Raw genomic sequence first — 27,653 nt, 5'->3', positions numbered from 1 at the left:
CGATTCATTATTACATTCATGAATATGCCATTATTTCAGCAAAGCTGGCTATATGTCTATTGCCTTCCACATAACAAACTCTATCTACTGTCTTTATGACCTGTCAATCAAATTTATAGAATGAAGCGTGACTGGCAGCTAGATAGATAATGACGGAGTGTCTGGGCACTTTTATCAGCGCTGCAGCTTATGAGTGTACTTGCATTCACGCAATCTTTCAGGGTAACTAACCGGGCTCCTACTAACTGGCGCGGCTTACAGGTATCATAGTGTCGGACGCTATGGAAGACATGCTTTACACATCACTCCTTGTGATTATAGTGTTGTTTCTCATGTACAGGTAAAACATTCAATCTAAAATCTTCTTTAGTTAGCGTGCTTGAAACTACTAAAGCAGAATATGAGGAAAATTGGGTTTGTGTTGATGGTTTAACTTACACAATGCTAAACAATATCATAACTCAGGTAGATTATCAGAAAGTTGGCTTCCAACAGGTCAGAAAGTCATGGACAGGGAGTGTGAATTCCTTCACAGGTGTAGAATAGCCTTGAGAGAATGTATCCAATGGCAGTACAGGCAAACCGTTCAAGCTTATTGCCTTAGAATGGTTCACATACTGTTGTTACATAGCTCACTTGTGTCAAGCCAGACTGGTACAAGCTACTAAGCATTAAGGAAATTTCTCTGCACCAGATTCGGTATGGTTGGTCTAATGATAATTGATCCAATGCCGATTTTTCCAAATAAATTGGTCTAATAGACCAATTTGTCCAAAGTCATTTTATCCAAAACCGATTCACCCAATACACCAATTGGTCAGATTTTGATTAGCGGAAAACTGGTACAAAGGCAAGGATAGGATTACAAAGTCTTACATCAGAGACAAGTATTTAGTAGCCGACACACAAGTTAAAATAGTTGGTAAAAATTTTATTGTATTAAATTGCAATTTCAGGTAATTGTGGGTACGAAAAAAAGTTCAAAAATAAAAAAGGAGATAAAAATTTAACATGATAATCAATACTATGACTATAATAGCGGTATTACACTGCTAGCTCATAATTTCAGATTATGTGCCAGCACTGGTAGAGACTTAATTTAGGAACTAACGGTATTTCAATCAATCATTTATTTGGATGAGTCGGTTTTAGACAAATCGTGTCGTTGAACCAATCATACTATCAGGCGAATTGGTTTTAAACAAGCTATTTTTTGAATGATCGCCGTCAGGCGAATTATTCGGCACCGCTCCGGAACACATCAGAAGTGGGTCGGCCATCTGGCCTGCTCCCAAACTAATGTCCTTTCCCATGTAAAAACAAAAGGCATGCGCAGGGCTGCTTCTTAGTTATAAAAGCTCTATGATCGACCACATTATAGTTTATTTGTGAACACAACGTACAGACTGATTGTCTTGTAACGGGTAATAATAAAATAGCAAAGCTAGATTGTTACAATAGCGACAAACTCAAGCATATCCAGCTGCAAGACCTAACTTTGTCAATAAGCATAGCATCGTAATACTCAAGCAGCTCAAATCAGAATTTAATAGTGATTAAAGACTCGAAAGATTTTCTGTAGGGTTACCGTCATAGTCGGGTATGCCGTAAATGGTGAGGACTTGAGCACGCTCTGTAACAGTGATGTCTGTATCTCTATGCTGTCTGTCTATTTATGCACACATTGGAGTGCTGTTACCTACACGGGGAACAAAGTGATGTATTTCTTACATCTACCTAAAATTTAGCCAGCAAGCCATTGTGTTAAGCATCAGTAGAATGGGTTACAGCAATGCGCTTGTGAAACATATAAATGCATTGCGTTCTTTGAACTATACTTTTTGTTTACAGTTATTTAACCCGAAACTTTAGCGTATTCAAAAAAGCTGGCATTCCTGGACCCGCCCCTTACCCTTTATTTGGAAACACTCTAGACATGGGTGGAATTGTGAGTAAACTATAGTATAATTTTGTAATGATAGTCTATGCATGAGAACGTAACTCTTTTCAAGAATTGTATTGCATCTCAAGGCCATTGCATGTGGCAATAAATATGATCATAAGAATATTCTTTAATGGGTTTAACTTATCGGATAGTCAAATAATAAACAAAGCCTCTAGACAACTCTTGTCACCAGGTCGATAAGATAAACAAAGTCGATCATTGTTGGAATATAACTAAATTTATTTATATATAGCATCTCAGCAAAATGTTATGCAGCTTGAACAAATAGTGTCTGAAATGTTGAAGAGATTGTGAGGAGAAGTTTGACTGTATGTTGAGGTGATTGTAAGTAGAGGTTTGATTGAATGTTGAAGAGATTGTAAGTACAGGTTTTGACTGAATGTTGAGGTGATTATAAGAAGAGGTTTGACTGTATGTTGAGGTGATTGTAAGTAGAGGTTTGACCGTATGTTGAGGTGATTGTAAGTAGAGGTTTGACTGTATGTTGGTGATTGTAAGTAGAGGTTTGACTGTATGTTGGTGATTGTAAGTAGATGTTTGACTGTATGTTGAGAAGATTATAAGAAGAGATTTGACTGTATGTTGAGGGGATTGTAAGTAAAGGTTTGACTGTATGTTGAGGTAATTGTTAGTAGAGTTTTGACTGTATGTTGAGGTGATTGTAAGAAGAGATTTGACTGTATTTTGAGGGGATTGTAAGGAGAAGTTTGACTGTATGTTGAGGTGATTCTAAAAAGATATTTGACTGTATGTTGAGGTGATTGTTAGCAGAAGTTTGACTGTATGTTGAGGTGATTCTAAAAAGATATTTGACTGTATGTTGAGGTGATTGTTAGCAGAAGTTTGACTGTATGTTGAGGTGATTGTAAGTAAAGGTTTGACTCTCTGTTTAATACTGCGATTTAAAGTAAAGGTTAGGCTATATGGTAGCATTGACAGATAAAGTTTGTAGGTCAGATAAAATATAAACTTTCATTATACTATATAACAATGTTGTAATAGCATATGTTATTGCTCTAAACTAATAGTCATATAAACTGTAAACAATAGCCTATAGATCATAGTTGATAGGATATAGATAATAGAATAGAGTCTGATAGACTACAAAGTAAAGACCACATGCTTTAGCCTATATACAATCTAATTTACAAAGTAAAGAAATCTATAGAATTTAATCTATAGATTTTAATCTATAAACTATGGACCATATAATACAGCCTATAGTTTATTATCTAGATTCTAGAGCCTTTAACTTCTTTAGCTAGTCTTTAGTTTTTAGATTTTATACTGTTCTTCATAGTTTGTAGACAATGAAGCTTTAGCATAAAATGTGAGAATGGAGTGCTTACAGCGTTGTTTCTGGTCACACAATATTTTGTACTTAGACTGTTAGCTACAGAAGGATGGTGATTTAAAAGTTTGGCTGGCTTCCACTAACCATAACATGGAAAGATACGCTTATGAAAGCTCATTTTTTCATTTGAACAACCTGCTATGCCAATGGCTCTGCACTAAAACTGAGTAAGCTAAAAGTTCGCAACTAACTTTAGTACCAAGCCAAATAAGTGAAGGCTTAACTTGCCCTGTAAAGACAGGTCTGTGCATTCTGACAAGTTGGTAATGAAACCAGCGCTGCTGGTAGACTGCGACATGAAATTAGATTTAGGGTGGCTGATATCTAGAGTAGCTGATTGTGATCTGCTTCTATGCTGATTGTTTTACAACCCGCTGCTGTGTATTATGTAATACTATTATCAATGCGGTGCTAAAGACTTCTTTCATTTTCAACGCAAATTGTTTCACAACAAAATCCATGAATCTGTTAATTGAGAATAATCTTTTTTAACTCCTTCACTACCATAAGCCGATGAATCAGCTAATCAATAGCCTTTTACTTTTTTAACTTTCAAAGCCAAGAATCATGAACACGCTCATTGAGAAAAGTCATTTTTAACGCATGCAAAAACAAATTGTTGAGTTTCTAACCAGATAGATAGTGGCACATTTATATAAAAACCGAAAGTTCTAAGATTTCCAATTGAGCCTGACATTGTTTGAAGTTGTCCTGCCTTTGCATATTAAATAAGCCTCAATGAGTCTGCCCTTATAACTCTTTCCCACATAAGAATTTGTTAATATCATGTCATTAAATGTGGTTGAGGGCTGTGCAGTAAAAGTGGTAGAGCTTTTGTTAACCAAACTGAAGGTCAAGTGTTCAAGACCTGCTAAAAGTGATCTTTTATGAAGCATTGCAATTAGCATGATTTAGCATTTGATTAATTTTATACAACATTTCTTCTGTGCAATGGTTTCAAAGAAACATCAAAGTTTTGTAATATATGCCATGTATACATGGTTAAGGTTCCTTCAAAATTAAAATAACGTTGCCTATTACCACCACATAATAACCTGTGACTTCTCGCATATAAAGAAGTTTAGAGTACTTGATGTGTTTATATACTGCACTAGCTGAATGACCAGTGTTTCTCGGGTAATAAAAAAAGTCTGCAGAAAACTTACATGTATGTTTATTCTTCATATACAACATTTACCATTCTAACTTTTAAACTTCATATCATGAGAAAAGTGTTTTTGTGCAGTTCAAAGGAATTAAGAGAAAAAATAAACAATTAGTTCATGGAATTGTGTGTATACAAAAGGCTACTGTTGCAGCGGAAGCTCGTTGTATTAAAGGTTTTGATGTATGATACTAGCGCCTCTTGATACTAGTTACAAATAAAAATATGAGATATTGGCTGCCTTTGTCTGATACTTTGTTTTATCAAATTGAGAAAGAATTTAGAGGCAATTTCTACTCCAGATAATAAAATTGTCCACATGAAAGTTATTTAGCTTTTGCAGATTTATCACCACACCAACACCAATATCGGTGTAACTGCACATTTGAAGTTGAAATGCGCATTTGAAAATGCCAAGTTAAAAAAATAGGATGTAATGGTAAAAAAAAATATTTTTTAAAACTTTAAAAAGACAAAAAACAAGTGCAAAAGGAAATATTAATTAATACACATGTGGACCCTCGCCATACAATTATAAGTTGTTTCAGTGTTGACATCGTAAGGCAAAGATGTGGTATAGAGGGGTATAGAAGCTCTTAGTAATTATCTAATGCAAACACCTCCTGTTCAAAATCGTTAAAACTTTGTATAAATAGGCCTACTGTACATATTAAAAAAGTAACAAAATAATATGTTTACCTTAGTAACTATAGATACCTACATGTACAGTAACTTTAGTGTATTTATTGGTTATGATCTGCAATAAAGTGTAGCATTACAATGTACTTTGTGCAGTACATAACAAAAGGAGTTCTTAACTTCGAGGCAGGCATATAAAATAAAGGTGAGATTTAGCTTAAATGAATTTCGCTTACTAGACACATACTTGAAGCTAAGTTTTAGTACGTATTTTACTAAACTTCAGCTTTGTCATTGGCTAAAATTTTGACATCTACCTGTTTCCGGTTTCATTTTGACTATAACTAATCACAAATAGCGATAAACTGAGAGAGAGCAAGCATCTTACCTCTTTCATGCATTGTGAGAGGGATTTAGGCAAATAACATATCGGCACTTTTATTATTCCTACGTATTCAGGACACCGACTACCAAACTTGAATTTCGAGATAATATTTTGTTGATACCAATATGGCGTGAAAAAGTCATATGGCGAGGACAAAAAAACATCGTGTTCCACATCTCAAGGCAAAAGAATCTTTCAACAGGATCATCATAACCCAAGGGTGCACCATGTAATAAAAAGTGCCCATTTAGCATGGGCAATCTGAACAGGATATACAGTATATGGTAAGAGCGGTGGGAGGGATAAAAATGGCTTAGCGTTGTGGTTACGCACACTTGTTAGTTGACTGGCAACTTTAATGTTTCGAGTTCAAAACGAAGGTGATTTTTCATTACTATAACTTTAATTGCTGTAACTGGATAGATGAATGACAGATGACAGACAAACACTGAGGTTTATATATATACAGAAATAAAAACTTTATTTACAAAATGATACAGTATATATGAAGATCTGCCACATCGAACTACAATATTTTATATTTCTTTGCTATTATAGATTTATTAATAGCATTTGACTACAAGTTCTGCGTGTCAAGCGAACTCTTCATAGATATGTCTGACACCTGATACTTGGAGGATGGTGATGATATTACTCATTTGCTCCTGAACTGTCATCATTTAGCTGCTACAAACAAAAGTACCAATTAGAATGCTCATTCAGCCGGTGTGATGTAGAGCTCAGTGTGCTTGCTAACAACCTAACGGTCAGTGTCACGTGGAGCTCAGTGTGCTTGCTAACAACCTAACAGTCAGTGTCATGTGGAGCTCTGTGTGCTTGCTAACAACCTGACAGTTGGTGCCATGTGGAGCGCAGTGTGCTCGCTAACAACCTGACAGTTGGTTTCATGTGAAGCTCAGTGTGCTTGTTAACAACCTGACAGTCGGTGTCAAGTGGAGCTCAGTGTGCTTGCTAACAACCTGACAGTTAGTTGATATTTATATTTACAGAGTCTCATTAACCTTGACATTTCTATGGCGAAGAAATACGGAAAGTTTGTTGGGTAAGTGGTGTAATAAATTATTTTATTTTATGTATATAACCAAAGTGATCAAGCAGAGTTTAACACATTATGATCTAGTGTTATTTATATGTTTGATTTTATTAGCTGGTTGTATGAGACGTGTAAAAGTTATAAATACTGCACTGAACTCTTTAGCGGGTATTGCACTATATATGAGCACAAAATTCATACTTTTTCTTCAAGTGCAAATTGAAAAAAAAAATTAAAAAAGATCTCAACGCATTAAGAATTTTAACACTAACAACAGATATACACATTGATTTTAAAAGAACTGGCTAAAATTTTGTGGAGCCTGAAAAAATGGTAAAGTGCCTGAATGATGATGAACGAAAGATAAAAAGCTGAGGTCTTGTGATGGCAATACACGTGACGATACATTTTTTTCCGGCACCATATGTAAAACTTTTTTTTTTTACAAAAATGATTGTAGAGTGCCTAATAAAAGTATATATGTATACTACTAAATGCCGGCATTGCCTGAGTAATACAAAAGTCTTTGCACAAAAAATTTGTTCTTATTTAACACACACACAACATTTACCATTCTTAACTTTTAAACTTCATATCAGGAGAAAAGTGTTTTGTGCAGTTCAAGCAAATTGAAAGAAAAAAAAACTGTAAAGGTGTTTAAATGTGAAATAGAAAGTAATGGATAGATTGTTGGTTTTGCTATAATAAAAAATGATTCGATACTGATACATTTAAAACGAACTGCGAAAACAAATAAATATCATGAATATGTTGAATTAATTATAACAATGAATACATAAAAATGTGTGTATAAAAATGGTTACTGTTGCAGCAGAAGCTCGTTATATTCAAAGGCTTGATGGACGATACTGGTGCCCCTCGATACTGGTATAAATGTAAAAAATGGGATATCGGACTGTCTTTGTCTGATACTTTGTATGACCGAATGGAGAGAAAGTTAGAGGCAGTTCCTACTCGAGATAATACAGTGGTTCATGTCAAAGGATTTAGCTTTTACAGATTTACCAATCGAACCTTAGAAAAACCGGCAATAGGAGGGAAAAAACTCATTTGAAAATAACAAATTAAAAAAATAGGTAGCGTTAAATAAGCTTTTAAAAAATTTCAAAAAAATAACAAACGCAAAAAATAATACTAACTAATAGTAATGAGTGCACATTTAGCGTGTGCAATCTCAAAAAAGATAAACAGAATTTGGTCAGAGCGATGGGAATGATAAAAATGGCTTAGTTTTGTGGTTGCGCGCTCTTGAATGTTACGAGTTCAAATCCAGTACGAAGGGGTTTTTTCATCATTAAAACTGTGTTGCTATAACTGGATGAATGCCACAAAAATACTGAGATTTACATATAATAATTATGTGTATATATATACATTTTGTACATGTATGTGTATATATGCTAACATCGGTGATAGTCAACACTTGCACATATAATTTACCCTGTTGAGAGCAAATATCACATTCCGACTTTATTTATTAGTCGTAACTATTACGACTCATAACGGCGTTTAAGAGTGTTGTTTGAATTATGTAGTGTTATATTCTGTTGCTATTTCTGTTTTAGGACATTCATAGGGTCAGCTCCTATGCTGCTAGTCTATGATGCTGAATGGGCAGCAGAGGCATTCGTAAAACACTTCTCCGTCTTTACCAATAGAAATGTTCCACACTTCGGCGGCTCTATTGACTCTGCTATACTTTCAGTATCCGATGATCATTGGCGACATGGTAGGAAAACTTTGTCGCCAGTTTTTACGACGCTCAAACTCAAACAGGTGACAAAATGTCAAATTCTTTTGCGCAAATCAGCTCATGTCATTTCTAATTCTTTTTTATTCTATTCCATTTTATCTGTAAATCCCTAATGTGTAATCAATGGAAGAAAATGCTTTCTGGTTGATATAAACTTTCTTAGTGGATAAGAAGGCCAGACAGCCAAGAACCTTCTAAAAAGTTAAAAGTGGTTAAAAACTGTTTAACACTTTGAAGTGCAAGCAGAAAATAATTTGGGAGTTGTTTTCTCACCAGATCGTACAGCAGGATCATAGAGTTATCTCCCCCTAGAGTGATAACTGTGCATTCAACAACACGAGCGTTTCCGGTGCCAACAAGGAGCGTTTAGGCCACGCCCCTTTTTTGTGCTAGTCAATCGTAGTGATTGACAGAACGATAATATCAGCCATGTGAATGATCATGAATTTCCACACAGTAATTATTGCTCATATTAAAGAAATGATTATAGTTTATTACTCTAATATATGCTTATTATTTAAAGCAATTCAATACCTACATGCCTTGCAAAGGCACTGAATAGATAGTGTTAAGTAAGTGAGTTAATGCAATCAGTTACTCCAATGATATACAGCCCCCACACATGGGGGCAGTATATCTTTGGTCACTCATAGATAAGATAGATAGTCATACTGGGGTTGTATTACATTGGTGTGATGGGAAGCTAATCGACTGCCATCAACTGAAAGTATTGACATTGTATGGTGATAGAGTGATTCATTGACACCACAGTTCACAAACAGCCCTTGCATGTAATATTAGATTTCAATACATATCAATCAAATACATAGACTAGCTTGAAGCAAAGATGTCCACTAGTTAGTGGACATCTTTGCTTGATGTAAGCAAGCAAAATGTTTGAAAGTTAGAGTGGCAAATGTTGTTATATGTTAGATAAAAATAAATTATACCTAATTATACTAAATTATCATTATTTAAAAATGAAATAGACTTTTTTATTACTTTTATTTATTAAATAATTTTTTGTTGTAATCATAGCTAAACAGATTATATTTAGCCATCACTTGCTAATTATTTCACATTTACATTTAAACACATTTGCAGTTTCATTTTTCTTCCTAATTTATTTCAACAAAAAACTTCTTTCATGATATGAAATTTAAAAGTTGTAGTTGCTTGAAAAAGCTTGAAAACATTTACATTTGTTTTTATTTTCTCTCCTCTCTTCATTTATTTCAATTACACAAAACACTTCTCATAATATGTAGTTTGAAAGTTAAAGTGGCAAATGTTGGTATATGTTAAATAAAAATAAATTATAACGTACTTAATTATACTAAATTATAATTATATAAAAATAAAATAGACTCTTTTATTACCTTAATTATTAAATAATTTTTCATTGTGATCATAGCTAAACAGATTATATTTAGCCATTACTTGCTAATTATTTTACATTTAAACGCATTTACAGTTTTTTTCCTAATTTGTTTCAACAAAACACTTCTTTCATGATATGAAATTTAAAAGTTGTAGTTGTTTGAAAAATCTTGAAAACCTTTACAGTTGTTTTCTTTTTCCTCTTAATTCATTTGAACTGCTTAAAAATATTTTCTCATGATATGAAGTTTAAAAGTTAGAATGGTAAATGTTATATAAAAATAAATTTTCTGTCCAAAGACTTTTTTATTACTCGGGCAACTCGGGTAGTACAGCTCATAGTTGATGGCAGTCGATTAGCTTCCCATCACACTAATGTAATACAACCCCAGTATGACTATCTACATATCTCATCTATGAGTAACTGATTGCATTAACTCACTTACTTAACCCTATCTATTCAGTGCCTTTGCAAGTCAAGTAGGTATCAGGGATTACGTGTATGTCACAATTTCCAATTCCATAATTCGTTTCCGTATAATTTCCATTTCCATAAAATTTCCATAATTTATTTCTATATTATTTCCATTTCCATAACATTTCCCTACTTCATTTCTATATTATTTCTATTTCCATAACGTTTCCATAATTCATTTCTATATTATTTCCATATTAATTCCGTTTCCATAACATTTCCATATTATTTCCATTTCAATAACATTTCCATATTATTTCCATTTCAATAACATTTCTATATTATTTCCATTTCAATAACATTTCCATATTTCTAAAATAAAATTTCCATATCCATTTCCCTAAAATTATGGAAATATTTATGTTTATGGAAACAATGATATACAGGGGGGCTGTATATCATTGGCTGTATATCATTGCTGTATGGGGCTGTGGGGGGCTGTATATCATTGATGGAAATGGATGTGAAAAAGTAAACATTTCCATAATATGTTTAGCGATCCCTGGTAGGTTTTGAATTGCTTTAAATAATAAGCATATATTAGAGTAATAAACTATAATCATCATTTCTTCAATATGAGCATTAATTACTATCTTAACTGGAAATTCATGGTCCTTGTTTAACCATTCTCATGGCTGATGTTATTGATCTAGTCAATCACTACGACTGACTAGCACAAAAAAGGGGCGTGGCCTAAACGCTCCTTGTTGGCACCGGAAACGCTCGTGTAGTTATCACTCTAGGGGGAGATAACTCTATGAGCAGGGTAAACTCAACTGCTTCAATTTGCTTTTTTTGCACTTCCGGTTCACTTCAGATTGCAAAATTTTTGTTGATATGCGTAAAGGTTTGGTAAAATTTCAAAACTATGTCGATTGAACGATTAGTTCATGTGATATTGCCAAAACGCCAAAAGCGCTTACAACCGATCGAAAATTGAAAAATAGTGGCTGACAGAATATGGGTTTCTAATGACACGCTGATTGAAATGCTTAGTAATGAAAAACGAAAATAGATTATTTATCTCAAAATCAAGAGTTTCACCCTAAAACTATTGCTTTTTTATTCATAAGAAATATATGCAGTCTATGAGACTAGGAGCACTCCAATCATTATGTTTCTTCAGTTACATCTAAAACAGCACTTTTGTGAAAGAGTGAGAAAAAGCATATGTATTCTATTTGATATATCTTATTTTATTGAGTTCTGCAAGCTTGGAGATTTAATATGATATTCAGCTCAACAGAAATTGTGTTATCACAAGTGCTTTCACATTGGATGGAAAGTAGTTAATCAGGTACCTGTTTGCATATGCCAGATTAGGCTTTAAAGTGTCAACATAGCAACTGAATGCACCAACAATGATGTAGGTTTCAGCTTTGTTATATGGCAACACCTCTGGCACTTGCCTAATAAACCGAGTAGCATTAATTGAGAGAGAGATAAAAAATTAACTTTAATGTTTTTAACTTAGGGTTGATGACTTACTGGCTTACGACTGTCTTAAATGATTTAACTCAGACAAGAATTACTTAGTTGACTTGAAAATGCAATGGTTGTTTTTATAATTGAGCCACCATCGGTACCCAGTCTTCTTGTATTTATATTTTCCCATTATTTTTTCCTACTTTTTAGATTACATTGTCGAAGGGCCCAAAATGGGCCAGTTGAACCCCAAAGAAAATCCCGATAAAAATCAAATTAGCATAATTATCTTACCGAAAAACTTGTATAAGATCCATATGTTTGCTTTTACCTAAATATCTATAGTTTCTTTCCTATAAAAACAGCTAGAAAAGGCAGAAAATTTTTACTTTTTATATAGATACATTTTGTGTTACCGATAGGTGTATGTGATCATGATGTATGTGATCTAAGCCTTTCCATAAATACTTCCACAGGCGCTTAGCGCTTTAGCAACTTGACTCAGATTAAACGTTTGAACAAGGGTTGGATTAACCAATTCCTTGTTGACAATTTCTCTAGATGATACCAGCCATACAGGAATGCTGTCAAGTCTTTGTTAAAGAAGTTACAAAGCTAGAAGGCGCATCAATCAACTTGAAAAAGTAAGTTGAAAAAACATACAACAATAATATTAATGGTAACATTGATAATTTTAACTGTACAGATCATAAGAATTAAACTAAGTTACGTGAGCTAAACTCACTTTAATAAATTGAGTTTAATAAATTAAACCAACTTACGTGAGCACCACAAGCATAGTGTACTGTTATGTTGACAGATAGCAGCATAATAATGATTATGATAAGTATATGTGGGTATAGATGGAAACAGAAGAAAGAGACATTATTAGTGCTGGAAGCTAGCTGGCTTAGCTAGAGTAGGTCAAATAAGAAAAGGGTCTAAAAGGAAATTAGTTTCCTAAAAGCTCTTGGTAAATTGAAGACTATACTCACACAGTGGGAGCTGTAAAATAGAAAAGACCAAGTCAGCAGCATTAGTTATTGTAGTAAGAAGTAGCTCTTTTCTAGTAAATGCATGTTACATTTCTTTCAACTCTACACAGCCATTATACATGTAGCTAAACGAACCTTGAGAGTCTCAATGGGATATAAATATAGACGCACCTACCTCTTGACCTTAAATGTGATACACAGTACTTTTACCCACACTTACTTCTTGTCTCTGAATGATATACCTATTGGCATACTTACCTAAAATTTCTAGATGTTATATACCTATGACCATACTTGCCTATTATCTCTAGATAAGATATATTTATAGTCACACTTACCTGTTGTTTATTAGTGTGATATATCTATTTTCATACTTACCTTTTGTCTCCGTATATGATATACCTGTGGTCATACTTACCTCTTGTCTCTGGATGTGATATATATATAGTAACGCTCACCAATTCACTATGGACATGATATAGGGATACCTACCATTTTGATCCTTGGTTTAGTATAAATACCTACAAACCTACTTCTTGAATATTAAGGGAATAAAGTTAAACATTCACTTACCTTTTGATTAAAGCTGTGATATAATTATAGCCCCGCCTACCTTTTGACTTTGGATGTGATATCTACAACTGCGTTTGGACTGCAATCAAATGTTCAAGAGAATCCTAAAGGACAGTTTGCCAAGAACGCCTTTCTTATTTCAAACTGCTCAGAGGTCAACAGCACATTGAAAGAAAAGTGTCGACTAGCTTTTGTAGTAGTCCTCAACCGTAAGTTTTAGTTTAAGCAAATTAAATTGAACAAATATCTGCCAGCCAACGATAATAATTTGCTGACTAATCATATTAGGCCAGTCTCAAAATGGCTAGATTAAAGGCTAAAATTGCTAGATGAATTTCTGGCATCGCACAAGTAATAAAATAATTATCCAATGAATTTGAGTAACTTAAGCTAGTAACTTAAGTTAATCTAAATATTTACAATAATAAGAACTGTATCTGTCCGTCTAAAGCGATCTTGTGCTTATAAGTGTGCTTATAATCGTTACATGATGCATCATGATCTCTCACGCAATCATGATCTTAAAGCATGTTAGTAGTTACCGTAGTTTTTTCTGCTAGCCTATATATGTATTTTAACCAGTGTAATAAGTATGTGCAGAATTGTCCATTAGTATGATCAGTTGGGCGCGTTGTGTAATGCATAGCACGCCTATCTTTAGAACTGAAAGTTATAAATTCAATTCCGGTGCGAAACAGATTTTTTGTTTTTAAAACTTTATTGCTTTAACTAAACACACAAACAGTAGATCACAGACAGACTGACAGACAGACAGACAGACAGACAGACTGACAGACAAACATTGAGATTTATATATGCAGATTTGTAACAATCTAATTTTGAAAAGAAAGATTTTCAAGTTTTACTATACGAGAATGACAAAAAAGGGCAACAGTTAATCAATCAAACCAAATAAATTGTTTGACTTATAGCTTCGAAAATACCTTTCTCTTTTAAGAGATTGGATATTAGGTGGAGCTTTTTTAACCTCGTTCATCAATGCCCATGAAGCTTTTCAATTGCATTAGACTATATCATTGTTCATAAAAAGCATAATATTCTGCGTGTTTACAGATATATTGGCGCATTCAATAACCAAACAATTGTTAAATACATTAACTTAACGAAAGTTGATTGCCATATGCCCTAATCATTGTTACTCACCTGGCTAGTACCTTTGCAGCTTTTACTGAATAACACAGCTATTTGTAGTTCTGTGATGTTCTGCATATCAATATCTTAATATCAGGTGATTTGCAATATTATAATGTTGTAAATCTTTTAATATTGTTTCTTTTTTGTAGTTTTGTTTCCGAAATGGCTGACATCATTTTTGGTCAAGGTTTGTACATTTGGAGTTCTCAACCCATCAGCAGTTGACTACTTTGAATCCTTAGTAGCGGATGCATTGAGTCACAGAAAAAAACATTCGGAAGCATTTGATCTTCTGCAGACAATGGCTGACTCTATTGTGGAAGACAACTGTGACATGTTAGTAGATAGGAGTGGCCACCTTTGGACAGAAAAAGGTGAGTTTGTACATGAGAATTCTTCCAAGATCAAGCTTATCGCAAGTAAAGGTTGTGCACAATTTTAAGAGCATCGTTGCTCTGTGAACTCGTCTGAGTGCAATGGTAAGGGAACCTCGATGACTGCAGACAACCAAGTTGCAGAGAGGATTTTAAGGTTGCATGTCATTCCTGTCACCACCAGTGGATTTTTGGGAGTTGAATCCCAGCCTATGGTTTGCAACTCAGACGTTTGTAGACCACGGTGGCTCTGTGTGTAGTAAAATGGTAGAGTAGTTATACAGGTAAGTTGGTAAACTCGTTATACATGCAGTCTTCCTAAAGATGTATAAGCCTGATGCCAAACCTTTTCTTTTTTCAATTTATCAAGTATCAAAGAGTTGCTAGTATATACAAAATAAAAATAATGGACTCGGACAAAAGCAAATAGAAACTATGAAAAGTTACAAGAAGCCACCATTGTAGCTGAGGCCCATATTGAGTTTTTGGAGATTGCTTTCGGACAGAGATAATTGATTTATTGACCAGTAAATCCCGTAAAAACTAGAAATTATAAAAAGTAAAATATGATTATGATGATGTCAGCAATGGAAAAAATGTATGAATAAAATATGCAGATAGAATACGCGGATATTACAAGAGGTAAATAAAATCAGATGTATATGTATGTCATGAAAAATAAAAATTAACGTACCTCTATTCTCCTCTCATTAGAGCCTTGCTAGTACTTGTACGATACACTATTTAAGATATTTACCTAACAGGTATAATTGCTTGAAAATTCTCTACTATAATAAAAGTATCATGTTCATAAATTGATTAATAAAGTTTTGAAGAGCGAACTTTGTAACGTTGCCGTCTTGATGAGTTGTAGAGACTGATCTGGGTGAGTTTCTGACGTGTATTTATATGATGTACAGGCATGTAAAAAGTTATAAAAAATAGTTAATGGGTTACTGTCATGAGCTGAACATCTGGTGCACCGATTCCCACAGACAATGCCAAGGCAGAAGCAATAAAATGAGACATAAACCCACCCAATTCTAAGAGTCGCTTAGCCAAGCTCCAGAACTTGCACCAATATAATTGCTGCTCCATTGATGGCACCCAAAGCAAAGAGTGCTGTAAGCACCAATCAAGACGGAACTGGCCAGATTCGGAAGCATGAGTCAGCCCAAAATAGCCCACTAGACTTCAGGTGACATACTGCACTGGACTAATTAATTTAACACAAAGGGCAGTCAGCTACACTCCCCCCATTAATTTGACGACGGAAGTCCAAATTAAGAAACTGAAGCTAACTATACTATAGAAAGAAATAGAAGGCAACTCCGAATAAAATATTATACCACTATTAGAATATTGATTAAAAATATGAGATTAAAATGAGCTCGAATTACAACTATACACAAAACAGACAAACAACCACTGTTTATGAGATAGCTGGTCTGTGCAAGAACACAAGTTTATGAGTCGGCCGATCTAAGCAAGTTTCATTGCTGACTCTTTTACCTTTGCTGGTTATGTTTGCTGCATTACTAATTCGTACTCTAACCCTTCTAATTAAACCATCCGTGCTAGGATACACTGTATCAACCCTAGCTAGTGGCCATTCGCGACGTATTTTGTCATCTTGCGAAACTAACACGAGGTCTCCGACAGCAATGTTGTCAGTGATTTTTTGCCATTTTTGCCTGGCTTGAATGTCATGCTGATAATGATTGTGCCATTTGGTCCAAAACTGATTTGCTAAACCCTGAACGACTCGCCAGCGTTTTTGCGAATAGACATCATGGTCATCGAATTTCCCAGGTGGTGGAAGAACCACTTTAGTTTTCATGGTGAGAATTTGATTAGGACTAAGTGGCAGAGAGTTAAAATCATCTGAAGCTGTGGTTAAAGGTCTACAATTTATGATAGCCATGACCTCATATAGAAATGTACAGAGAGTGGCACTATCAAGTCTAGTAGCATTAACTGTGAGCATTGAATTTATAGTGGACCTGATTGTTCTGATATGTCTTTCCCATGTACCACCCATATGACTCGAGTAAGGGCTATTAGTGACCCACTCGAAACTGTTGGTTGTGGGGAAGCGAGATACTGTATTTGTACTCTCTTTGAGAGCCTTGGCGAATTCGTTAGCAGTACCAATATAATTAGTACCTTGGTCAGAATGGAACTGCCTGATAGGACCACGGATTGCGATAAAACAATGTAGAGCATTTATGAAGGCATCTGTAGATAGATCATCTACGAGTTCGATATGAATTGCACGAGAGGCCATACAAGTAAAAATAACACCATATTTTTTCAATTCTTTTCGGTTCTCTTTTACATGAAAGGGACGAAACAATCACTCCCGACGTAAGCGAAAGGAGGAGTTTGCTCAGTACGAGAGATTGGAAGATTAGCCATTTGTTGATTAGCCGTTGGATGCCGTATTTTTCGACATGTTACGCATTGGTGTATAAATGATGCGACAATGGAATTACATCCTAAGACCCAGTACCCAGAATTTCTTATTTCGGCCATGGTCATGCCTCTACCTTGGTGCATAACTTTCTTGTGACCATAATCGATCACTAGATTAGTAACGGCGGAATTCTTTGGGAGTGATATCGGGTGTGTTTCATCGTAAGAGAGGTTGGAGTTCTGAAGCCTACCACCTACTCGTATTAGATTGTCAGAATCGATGAACGGATCAAGTTTAGATAAACTGCTGTTTGGAAGAATTTTTCCTGATTTTATTTGTTTATATTCATCCGAAAAGACATCTCGCTGTGCCCATTTCATTATCTGAATTGTGGCCTTCTCTTGCTTTGCGATGCTTGATAGAGTTACACTTGGGTTCAGTTTACGCTGTACGATAGTTTGCAACCTGACAATTGCCCTAACAGCTGATTCTAGCGTTGAAAATGCGACGAGTCTAGATACCATGGGTTTGTTTTGATTGGGTTCAGTGACCATAGTGGCATGACAATTAGCTTTTACTTCAGGAATGTCTCTAGCTTGGTGCATAACTTTCTTGTGACATGTGTTAAATTGCATAGCTAAATGTTCCATGCCAGTATCACCAACTATGCACCAACCGAGGGGTGTCTGAACTGTAAAAAGGTCTGTATCATTAGGACCAGTTACAGACTTTAGTGGGAGTACGGCTCTGGATACATCATAGCCAATTAGCACGGCAATTTTCAAGCCTAGGGAATTCACTAGCTAGATGCTGGAGATGGGGCCAAGCGTTTGCTACATAAAATCGTAGCTGATATTTTAGCCTTTTTTGGTCTTAATTTCATTAGATCAACTTTTCTGACACAATCACATCATTAACACAACTATTTTAAAAGCTAAAATGTCATTGTTAGTACTTTGGTACTCATACTGCTTTACTACTCTCTGTACCTGCCAATATCTGCTATACCTGCCAGTACCTGCTATACCTGCCAGTATTCTTCATGGTTGGGGCTCACAGTCACTTTAGTAAATAGTGTACAATTTATTGTTATCACGTAGAAGTCCTGTATGTGAGACTGATTAAGGGGAATGCTGCCGACAGAGTATGCATTAGGGATAACTATTCTATTGCTGCTATCACAGCCCCTAACCACGAGACTACCATAAACTTCACATTGTTTCACGCTGTTAATACAATTCATGGTTGACATATTTAGGGAAGTGGATTTGCCAGTTATGTTGAGGTCCCTAGCGGCATGGTTGGTTATAAAGGTAGTATCTGACATTGTATCTAACATGGCATAGACAAGAATTTCATGTTCAGGAGTCTTTGAGTTACACAGCCAGACAGGTACAACCATAGAGTTCCGACCAGATTTGGTGTTTGTGGCATTACAGTTAGAAGAGGTTTTCTCACTCTTTTCATTAGTTTGGCTAGGTGATGGCTGTGATAGCTCTGCACTAGCAAAAATGGCATATTTCTGATATATGTGAAGGGTGAAGAACATCATTTGCCAGACTTGGACGTCTGCGAAGGACTGGTCTCGGCCTGTATGTTTCCTGTGTGTATTAAGGAACCTCTTGGAAAGCAGACTGCAGATTGGTGGTTGTAAGGTTCACCGAGGTATGTCATGGTAAAGGTGTAGGTCTGACCGGTGCAGGAAGTCTAGGAGAAATCATTTGAAAAGGTCGTGATAACTCAACTTCACTATTGTGGTTTATGGCTTGAGTTCTTTTTACCCTGTCTTGCTTCTTCTGCAAGAGTTCTTGAAATTCAAACATCTGCTGTTCCATTTCTATTTCAGATTGTTTGAGTTGCTCTTCAATTTCTTCTTGTCTTCTTCCTTCTTCTAATTCTGATGCATTCAAGGCTTTCTTTCATTGTTTAATTGTGTCTGCGGTTATCTTAACTTCAGAATTTAACTCTTAAAAAATGGCATACAAAATGAAAATAATGGACACTGACAAAAGCAAATAGAAACTATGAAAAGTTACAAGAAGTCACCATCATCACACTTTATACAAAACTTAGATTTTATACAAAACTTAAACTATACAAAACTTATAAATCTGAAAGATTTATAAGTTCTTTTAGTTAGCTGTTGGATGATCAACTAAAACATGTTTTCACTATGTTAAAGAATATTCTGATGGTTGTAAAACAAAATATTTAACGTCTAATGAAGAATGAGCAGAACTGAGAGACTTGTAACAGAAACACTCAGAAATTTAGTATAAAAGACTACAACTTAATAAAATCAGAATCTTTACTATAATAAGGGCCATGTCCATCTGTCAAGAACGTAGACAAAACAAACTGTTTCATACAAGCATCAAACTCACATATTCCATTTTTGCAGTCAAGTGCATTACTAGCTGCACCGCTTAACCACCTTTTCACATATAAGAATAATTGTGCGCATAGCTATTACACATGATGATCTTTCATGGTGCACCGGTTCTGTCAGCGTACGAGTAAGAATGATGTACTAGATTAATAACATCTATGATCTTTGATATATCTATATGTCAGTCAGTTTATTTTAGGTCAAAGTTTGTCAGCAAGATGTTTAATAATTGTTATAAACTGCCTATCAATAATAACCGCCTATTAATATTAACGGTCGCCTATCAATAATTTTTCAGGTCTTACCAAGGAGGAGGTAACTGGAAACTCATTGTTGTTTCTGTTTGCTGGATTTCAAACCACTGCCGATTCTTTAGTGTTTTTCTTCTACGAGTTGGCTCACCATCAATTCATTCAAGAAACTGTAAGTCTACAGATTGTAATAAATAGTATTAAATTACCTATTTTGAAACTTGTAATCAACATTAGATGTTACTTTCTGATTGACTCAATACACTATATATCAATAAAGGTGACAGAATAAAATCAATAACTAATGATTCGCAAAGTGGTTTTCAACTACCGTTATATGAATAGAATATGGAGTTGATAAGGGACAGTTGACTTTTTAATTTACAGTGATAAGTTATATGCTGGGATTTAGTATTTTCAGATGCTAAAAAAACTGAGTCACCTCCGCAGGAACTGGGCGTTTCGTTATAATTTTGTTGTTCCTCAATAAAACGTGATGATGCAGTAATTAAGTAAACTACAGATGTTTAGCAAATGTCGATGCGCGATCTAATAATAGAGCAAAAACCCTAACTTCGAGATCACAGACAACGCGTTTTACGAGCGATAACATTTATTATAACCTATATAAAAATTTCGTGCTGATGACTAGATAAAGAAGATATCTTTTCACATGTGTCACTATACACGTCACAAATAAAGCACCCGCTCAAATCCAAGCCTCTCAAAAAATGATCTCATTTAAACGCTTATATCTCAGGACAGAGTTTGATGTCTTGTTTGTCTACAAAGACAAACAAGACATCAAATCGTAGATGATATTTTAGCCTTTTTTGGTCTTAATTTCATTAGATTGACTTTTCTGACGCAATCACAGCATTAACACAACAATTTTAAAAGTTTAAACGTCATTGTTAGTACTTTGGTACTCATATTGCTTTACTATTCTCTGTACCTGTCAGTACCTGCTATACCTGCCAGTATTCTTCATGGTTGAGGCTCACAGTCACTTTAGTAAATAGCGTACAATTTATAGTTATCACGTAGAAGTTCTGTAAAATACTAAAATACCTTGATATTATTTTTTATCTTGAACTCCCTTCTCTTTTAATTCAAATTTAGACGCAATTTTACTTTATATAAATGATGCCAAATTAAATCTAAAAGAAGTTTACAGCTAAATTTGAGATGTTTTCCCCAAATAATAATTGCTTTTGTTTGTTTTGCCATCAAACCTAATTATTGGCTTCTATCATAACAGATTATCTAAATGTATAAGTTTTTCAATCAAAATGATTTTTGTCTTATTTTTCCAAAAGTAATAACTGTGTGGCTGTTTACATCATCCATTTAATTGGTTTTATAAACTTCATTCTTTACTCGTAGAAGTTATAACACATATTTTCTATTGTTCTCTAATAGCAATGTGGTTAAATTGAGTTTGTTTTTAAGAATATCAATTATCAAGCTTGCACTCCTTCAGTATAAACTTGTTTGCAGTATATGCTAAAATGCTGTGAGCACACAACTCCTGAATTCTTATTTTAACAACATACATGTAAGTGTCACTCTTTCAGCTTTACCAAGAGATAGCTGCCACATGTGATACAAAAGAAATCGCCATTGACCAGATCAACAAACTCAAGTACCTTGATGCTTGTTTAAATGAAGCCCTCAGGCTGTACCCCCAAGGATTCAGGTACAGCGGTATACGTAATACACTAAGGATATATACCAAAAAGAGCTTTGTTGAGTGGTGTGAAATACACAGTTTGACCATACCTACCACTACCTAGCACAATATTCACAAGAATTTAGACTGAGTAACATAAATTATGCACTAAGGATAAATTATGTCACAAGAAATTAAGTAGAGTAATATATAAATTATCCTCTCAGGCTATTTCTACAAAAGTATAAAATCCTGTATTCAGCCAAATATACCATTGCAGCCTCTTTTTGTATTGCATTGGGGAGTTATTCCATCATGAATTTTCCCTTTTTCTGCCCTACTATTAAGGTGACAGTAATTAATTGCGTAAATAAACAACTACTAGTAAGCTGACAGTCCAAGAAATATTTTATGTGTAATAACTATGCATACAATTATTCTTAGATGTGAAAAGTGATTGAAAAAGGGGAATGGTAGCGTGCTTAACCTTAAATCATAATACCCGATTTGGAATACTGTGTGAGGCAATCTCTTTTCTGATGCTCTTTCCAGACATATGGACAGGCGGACATAGCTCTTATTATAGTAAATATTGTTATAAATTTGGCTAGGAACTTATACTTTATTATCAAAAGGCCATACATTACAGGTTTGACAGAGTTGCAACAGAAGATATCAATATTCAAGGAATCTACGTGAAGAAAGGCACGGTGGTTACTGTTTCACCCTGGGTCATTCATAGAAACCCCGACATTTGGGAGAATCCAGAAAGGTTTGACCCTTCAAGGTGAATAGCACTAAATGTTTTACACAGTTACTTAGTGAAGTGATTCTTCTACATCTTTTGCTTGTGAGCTGTTTTACCAGCTACTCTTTGTTTTTGGTCCGTCAGTCGAAATATGTCAGGAAGGTGTTCATTTTCTAGCGGTGGTGAAGTATGGTTTGGCTTATCGGTGTGTTATGTGCCTCACCCCCAACTGTGTTGTAGAATATGCTTCGGCCTTTGCTAAATTGTGTAATATAATTTCATAAGTTGTGATGCATCAGAGCATGAGGAAATGGAACATAAGAACTGTAATGAGGGGCTGTCATATGGCACAGCCCATTCTTTTTATGGAAAATAACATTGAATAATCTGGTTTGCCAGCAGCTGCTTGCAGATAAATATAGGTAATAAAAGACAAAGAGCTATCAAATTGAAGGAAACTGCAATAGTCTTTATATTTTAGTAGTTCTTTATTAACTTAAAGGTCTATGAAGGATCCCTATAAAATCTATAACAATTTTAATACTATAACTATTATATTACTAGGTGAGTGCCTGGCATTGCATTGGTAATAGAATAATTACCTAGTTTTAGTTTGAGTAATTTACCTGAAAAGCTAGATCTTTGCTGAAAATCTTTACTAAAACATTACCCACATTTTGGGCCATCTTAACAATTGTTATGCGTAACAGTCAACAGTGCTAGTTATTAACCTCAAGCAAGCTCTTAAAGCGTGTGTATCTTAACCATTGTAATGGCTATATGCCCAGTGTATATGTTGTATTCCTTGTAGCTGAATGGTTAAGTTTGCCGTTTTTAGATTTAGAGGTTCCGAGATCAAATCCAGTACTGTGTGGATTTTTCATTGCTAGATTTTAATTGCTATAAATGGACACCGTTTTTCACACCCAAAAATAAAGTTGAAAAGAAAAATACGGAGGTTTTACATATACGTATATATAAAAAACTATTATAATTATAAAAGTTAAAATACTATATATGTATAGTATTACATTGCCTTATCTTATTGCATTATAGAACTCTGTATTTTCATTATAACATTGCCACTATTGTTATATTTTTAATGTAATATCCTATAATGTTGCGTTATATTATATTGTATTAGGTCATGTTACATCACATTACATCATGTCATGTAATATTATATTAGACTAGTACACTAGAGAGATGACAAATGAAAGATCCTTATGTGTAAATCACTATATCCTTAATTATTTAGTGGAGCAGTAAAAAGATAAAGGGGTGTAGTAGTAGGTTGTTGCCTTTGTACATGAAACCCGAGTTCAATTCTTGTGTAAGGCAATATCTTTTTCCTAATGATCTTAGCTTGGTTTCAAACAGACGGCGAGGCGGCTTTTAGTATAGCAAAGATTAAGTATTAAAAAACAGCTTATAAACAGTAGCAGGTAATGTAGTTGCCTTCCACTTGCCATTAGCCTGGCACATTGTCAATAACTAATTTGACTAAGCTACTATCCGGATTGCTAAACTTACTAATAAGAGCCGTGAGACTAAGCTTTAGTGACGTTGCGTAACACAGAGTTTTATGCGTATTTTAACTGAGACCACGACTCATATCGCTTAATGAATTCATTGCATCACGCATAGCTTATTTGGTTAGGTAATCACCTGGTGAATGGGAGGCGTAGAGATCAAATCCCAAATGAAGCATATATTTCATACTTATAATATGTTATGTATAATAGCTATAGCTGGACATACTAAATGACAAAATTTGATGTTTATATACATGTATATAAATTATATTGTAATATAATATGCATCAGATCATTGCAAATCACTTTCTTTAGAAAATTATATTATGTTACATAATATTTAATCTTGCATCATTTTATATTGTATCTTGTCATGTTTATTATATGGCAATTATTATATCATTATAGCCTCACATATTATTATTGCTTTGATACAAATTAAATTCGCTTGTTTACAGATTTCTACCAGAAAACTTTGACAGCAAACTCAGCACTTGGTATATCCCCTTTGGACTTGGGAACAGAAAGTGCATTGGGAGTCGTCTCGCATTGCTTGAAATGAAAATAGCCACGATCAGTGTGTTGAAAGCTTTTCGCATAGAGAAAAATGCCCTCACACCAGTAAGTTGCAGTATTTAGTTATTACACCATGCATAAATTAATGGCTACAAAGAATATTATTACAACTACAAAATTATGCTGATCTCGAAAGTTTAAATTAGTTATTCATAAATCTTTTTTCATCAAATTCCAGGAAGATGTTCTCCCACATTTAAAAGCTTGAATTGTGCAAAAATTATCAACTCGGTGTGACAGCAAAAGCATGGCTAGTATGTAACAACAGTAAAACCTAGTAGGAGCAGCGCATGATGTTTATTTGAATAGAGTTTCTAATGTGATGGGGGGTATTGCGCTTTGTGTCCAAGTGCATTATCTGAAGAGCGATGTTTGTCAGAGCACATCGTAAATCTTGTTTCAATGTCAGTTTGTTTCTTTATTCAGTATCTACCTGTTGTAAAAACAAAAGTGTGGGTTCACAGAGATATGTTGACATAAATGGCAAAAGATATTAGTCAGAGCTAAACAAGATATTCTTAAATACGAGGTTGTCATTTGTGACTAAAGATTTTTATTATCTTTTCTTCCCATGAATCTTTTGCCTCTGTATCATTCTGAAAATCTATCTGAATTTATTTTGAAAGGTATCAGCCAGTTTACAAACTGATTGTTTGAATTGTATTTTTTCAAGTTTAGGTCAATCACACTGACGGCAACAAACAACATCGATGCTTTGAAAGCTTTTTCATAAGTGTGTTGGATTGACCCAGTTTTAATTGATTTGAAGTTTTATAGCTTTTCCATGTCGTTCAAAATAGCTTTCACTTTTGTCTGTCTCTGATGGATGCACTTGTGCCATGTGCTGCTTCGACTTATTCAACTTCTGAAAATCATTTGCAAGTGTTTTATTGCAAACTACCCACTAGCCATTTTTCTTGCCATCGATTATTCATAGAGATGAATTCACATTGAGAGCATGAGTATTTATTGTTACTTTTATTGATCGTTTTGCGACCAATAAGAACAATTGTAACACTCGCTCGAAGACTTACTTTAACGTCATCACTTGGCTCTTATCCAACATGAGTTTGAGGATTAATCTCTTTTACTATAATAAGAACCGCGTCTTTCTTTCTGTCCAAAGCCACACTAGGAGTGTTCGGAAAACAGATTGTCTGGCACGAGAATGAAACTCAGATATTTGTTTAAGGTATCAACAAACTAACCCCTGCACCACTCAGTTACCTTGCAAAACTTTGGAATAATTATGTACATAGTTATTACACACAATGATCTCTTACAATACATGGAGCTGCCTAGGGCTAGTGTTGATGATAATAGAGAACAAAGATATTACTGTTATGTAAAAGTTATTTTTAGAGTCAAATAAAATTATTAAAATCATGTCAATGTAATAAAAATAGCAAGTGCTATAAAAATATGATTTTTTGACCTGTGGTTGAGATACAATGCTGCCTATATATGGCAGAGACAGCAACTACTGCTGATTAATTGGTGATCAATAAACACAATATGATCAGGCATAAGAAGTGTAGCAACTCCCATTAATAGTTGAAACGACCCCCTCTATCATCTGAAGGGAACTCTTTCTAGCTTAAAAACCATTGGTTAAAACACAAAAGAAGTTAAAATTTTTATCAAACATGACTTTATTATTCTGAAAACAAATTCTGTTGTTATTAGACAATTAGTGAATACTTGATGAGAATGTGAAGCTAACAGCTTTACTACACAGTTGTGTCCCCTTGCTCTGCTGAGGGGACACAACCCTTACTACACAGGGCTCCGCTGAGGGGACACAACCAAACTGATTAGTGTGTGACCCAAATAACACCTCATCGTTGCACCTAGCACAACCTTCTTAGGTGACCTTAATGCGATTTCCATAGTTGACCTTAAAAAAATCTTGTATAGATGACCTTGACACAACCTTCATAGGTGACCTTAGCCCAACCTTTATTGGTTACCTTAACACAACCTTCATAGGTGACTTAGCACAACCTTTAATGGTGACCTTGACACAACCTCCATAAGTGGCCTTAATATAATCTCCGTAGGTGACCTTAACACAGCCTGTATAGGTTACCTCAACGCAACCTCCATAGGCAACCTTAATACAACCTTTATACATGTAGGTGACCTTAACACAACCTCCAAAAGTGACCTTAACACAGCCTCCATAGGTGACCTTAACAAAACCTCTATAGGCAACCTTAACAAAACTTCCATAGGTGACCTTAACACACCCTTCAAAGGGGACCTTGACACAACCTCTATAGGTGACCTTAACAAAACCTCTATAGGCGACCTTAACAAAACCTCTATATGTGACCTTGACACAACCTCTATAGGCGACCTTAATGCAATCTCTACAGATGGCCTTCATACAACCTGGATTAGGTCGCCTATAAACATTGTCATCAGACAATGTTTATAGGTGACCTAATTCATCAGTCATATATGCAGGTGATCCTAACACACCCTTTATATGTGTTCTTTACAAAAACTCTGAGTTCCTTAGCATCATCTTCATAAATCAACTTTTGACAACTTCTGTAGATAGACTCAACACAATCTATATTTATGACTTTAACACAATCTTCAAATGTTGCAGAGTTTAGAACAGGCCTCTGTGTTGCCGAGTATCATTTTAACCACTCATTAATATAGAAAAACTAATCCGCATATTTTGTATTCACAGGGTCGACCAATTAAATTAAAGAATACACTGCCATTGGCACCTTTGGATACTGAACAACCAATGATGGTCAGCTTTATAAAAAGAGAGTTTTAGCATTCCTCCTATCAACAGACTTTCAAGTAATGTGTGTAAAGTTTACAATAGATGACATTTTAGTTAAATATTTTATAACAAACCTTTGCATCATATCTAATATACTTCTGCAACATAGCTATAACACCTTAGCAAGTCCAGAATGTACACACTGCATGCTGTGTCACTAATCGTTCATAACAGTTTGTTAAAACAGTTTTAGCAGTAGTTAAAGTTTTAACAAAAGTTTTAACAGGATGTTAAAACTTAAATAATTCAATAAGTGGCATCGGAACTAACTTCCAAAGTATTAACCAATCGATAAACTTTGAAGTTACGATAATTTGGCAATAGCAAACATATCTTTAAACGTTTACAAACTACAGCCTGGCAGCATGGGTCTTGCTTTACAAGATGTTGTCTGACAACATTTGAGGTATTAGTACAGGCTATAGTCAGACAGCATTGAATTATGTACTTTTACAGTCTGTAGCCTGGCAGCACAAGTCTACAAGCATGCAATTTTTGCTCACTTCAGCAAACTTACTTGGCTCACTCAAGCATAATTACCTTTAA

General features: G+C 34.7%; 1 protein-coding gene across 2 annotated transcripts; it reads left to right on the top strand.

Moving 5' to 3' along the window:
- Positions 1-198: 198 nt before the first annotated feature.
- On the top strand, positions 199-27,215 carry LOC137406282 (cytochrome P450 3A24-like). 2 transcript variants are annotated; one of them, XM_068092825.1, is made up of 12 exons: positions 199-261; positions 1,852-1,948; positions 6,520-6,572; positions 8,150-8,360; positions 12,179-12,261; positions 13,216-13,394; positions 14,490-14,714; positions 19,818-19,942; positions 21,348-21,469; positions 22,092-22,229; positions 24,184-24,346; positions 27,006-27,215. In XM_068092825.1, the coding sequence occupies exons 2-12, from the start codon at positions 1,937-1,939 to the stop codon at positions 27,096-27,098; spliced, it is 1,404 nt and encodes a 467-aa protein (XP_067948926.1). In that variant the 5' UTR covers positions 199-261; positions 1,852-1,936; the 3' UTR covers positions 27,099-27,215. The 2 variants fall into 2 exon arrangements, with proteins under 2 accessions (XP_067948926.1, XP_067948925.1); XM_068092824.1 differs by having other exon boundaries at positions 203-340.
- Positions 27,216-27,653: the final 438 nt, after the last annotated feature.

This window comes from Watersipora subatra, chromosome 10 (assembly GCF_963576615.1).
Source record: "Watersipora subatra chromosome 10, tzWatSuba1.1, whole genome shotgun sequence".
In the NCBI taxonomy this organism is placed as follows: domain Eukaryota; kingdom Metazoa; phylum Bryozoa; class Gymnolaemata; order Cheilostomatida; family Watersiporidae; genus Watersipora; species Watersipora subatra.
This window is presented reverse-complemented; position numbering and strand designations above follow the sequence as displayed.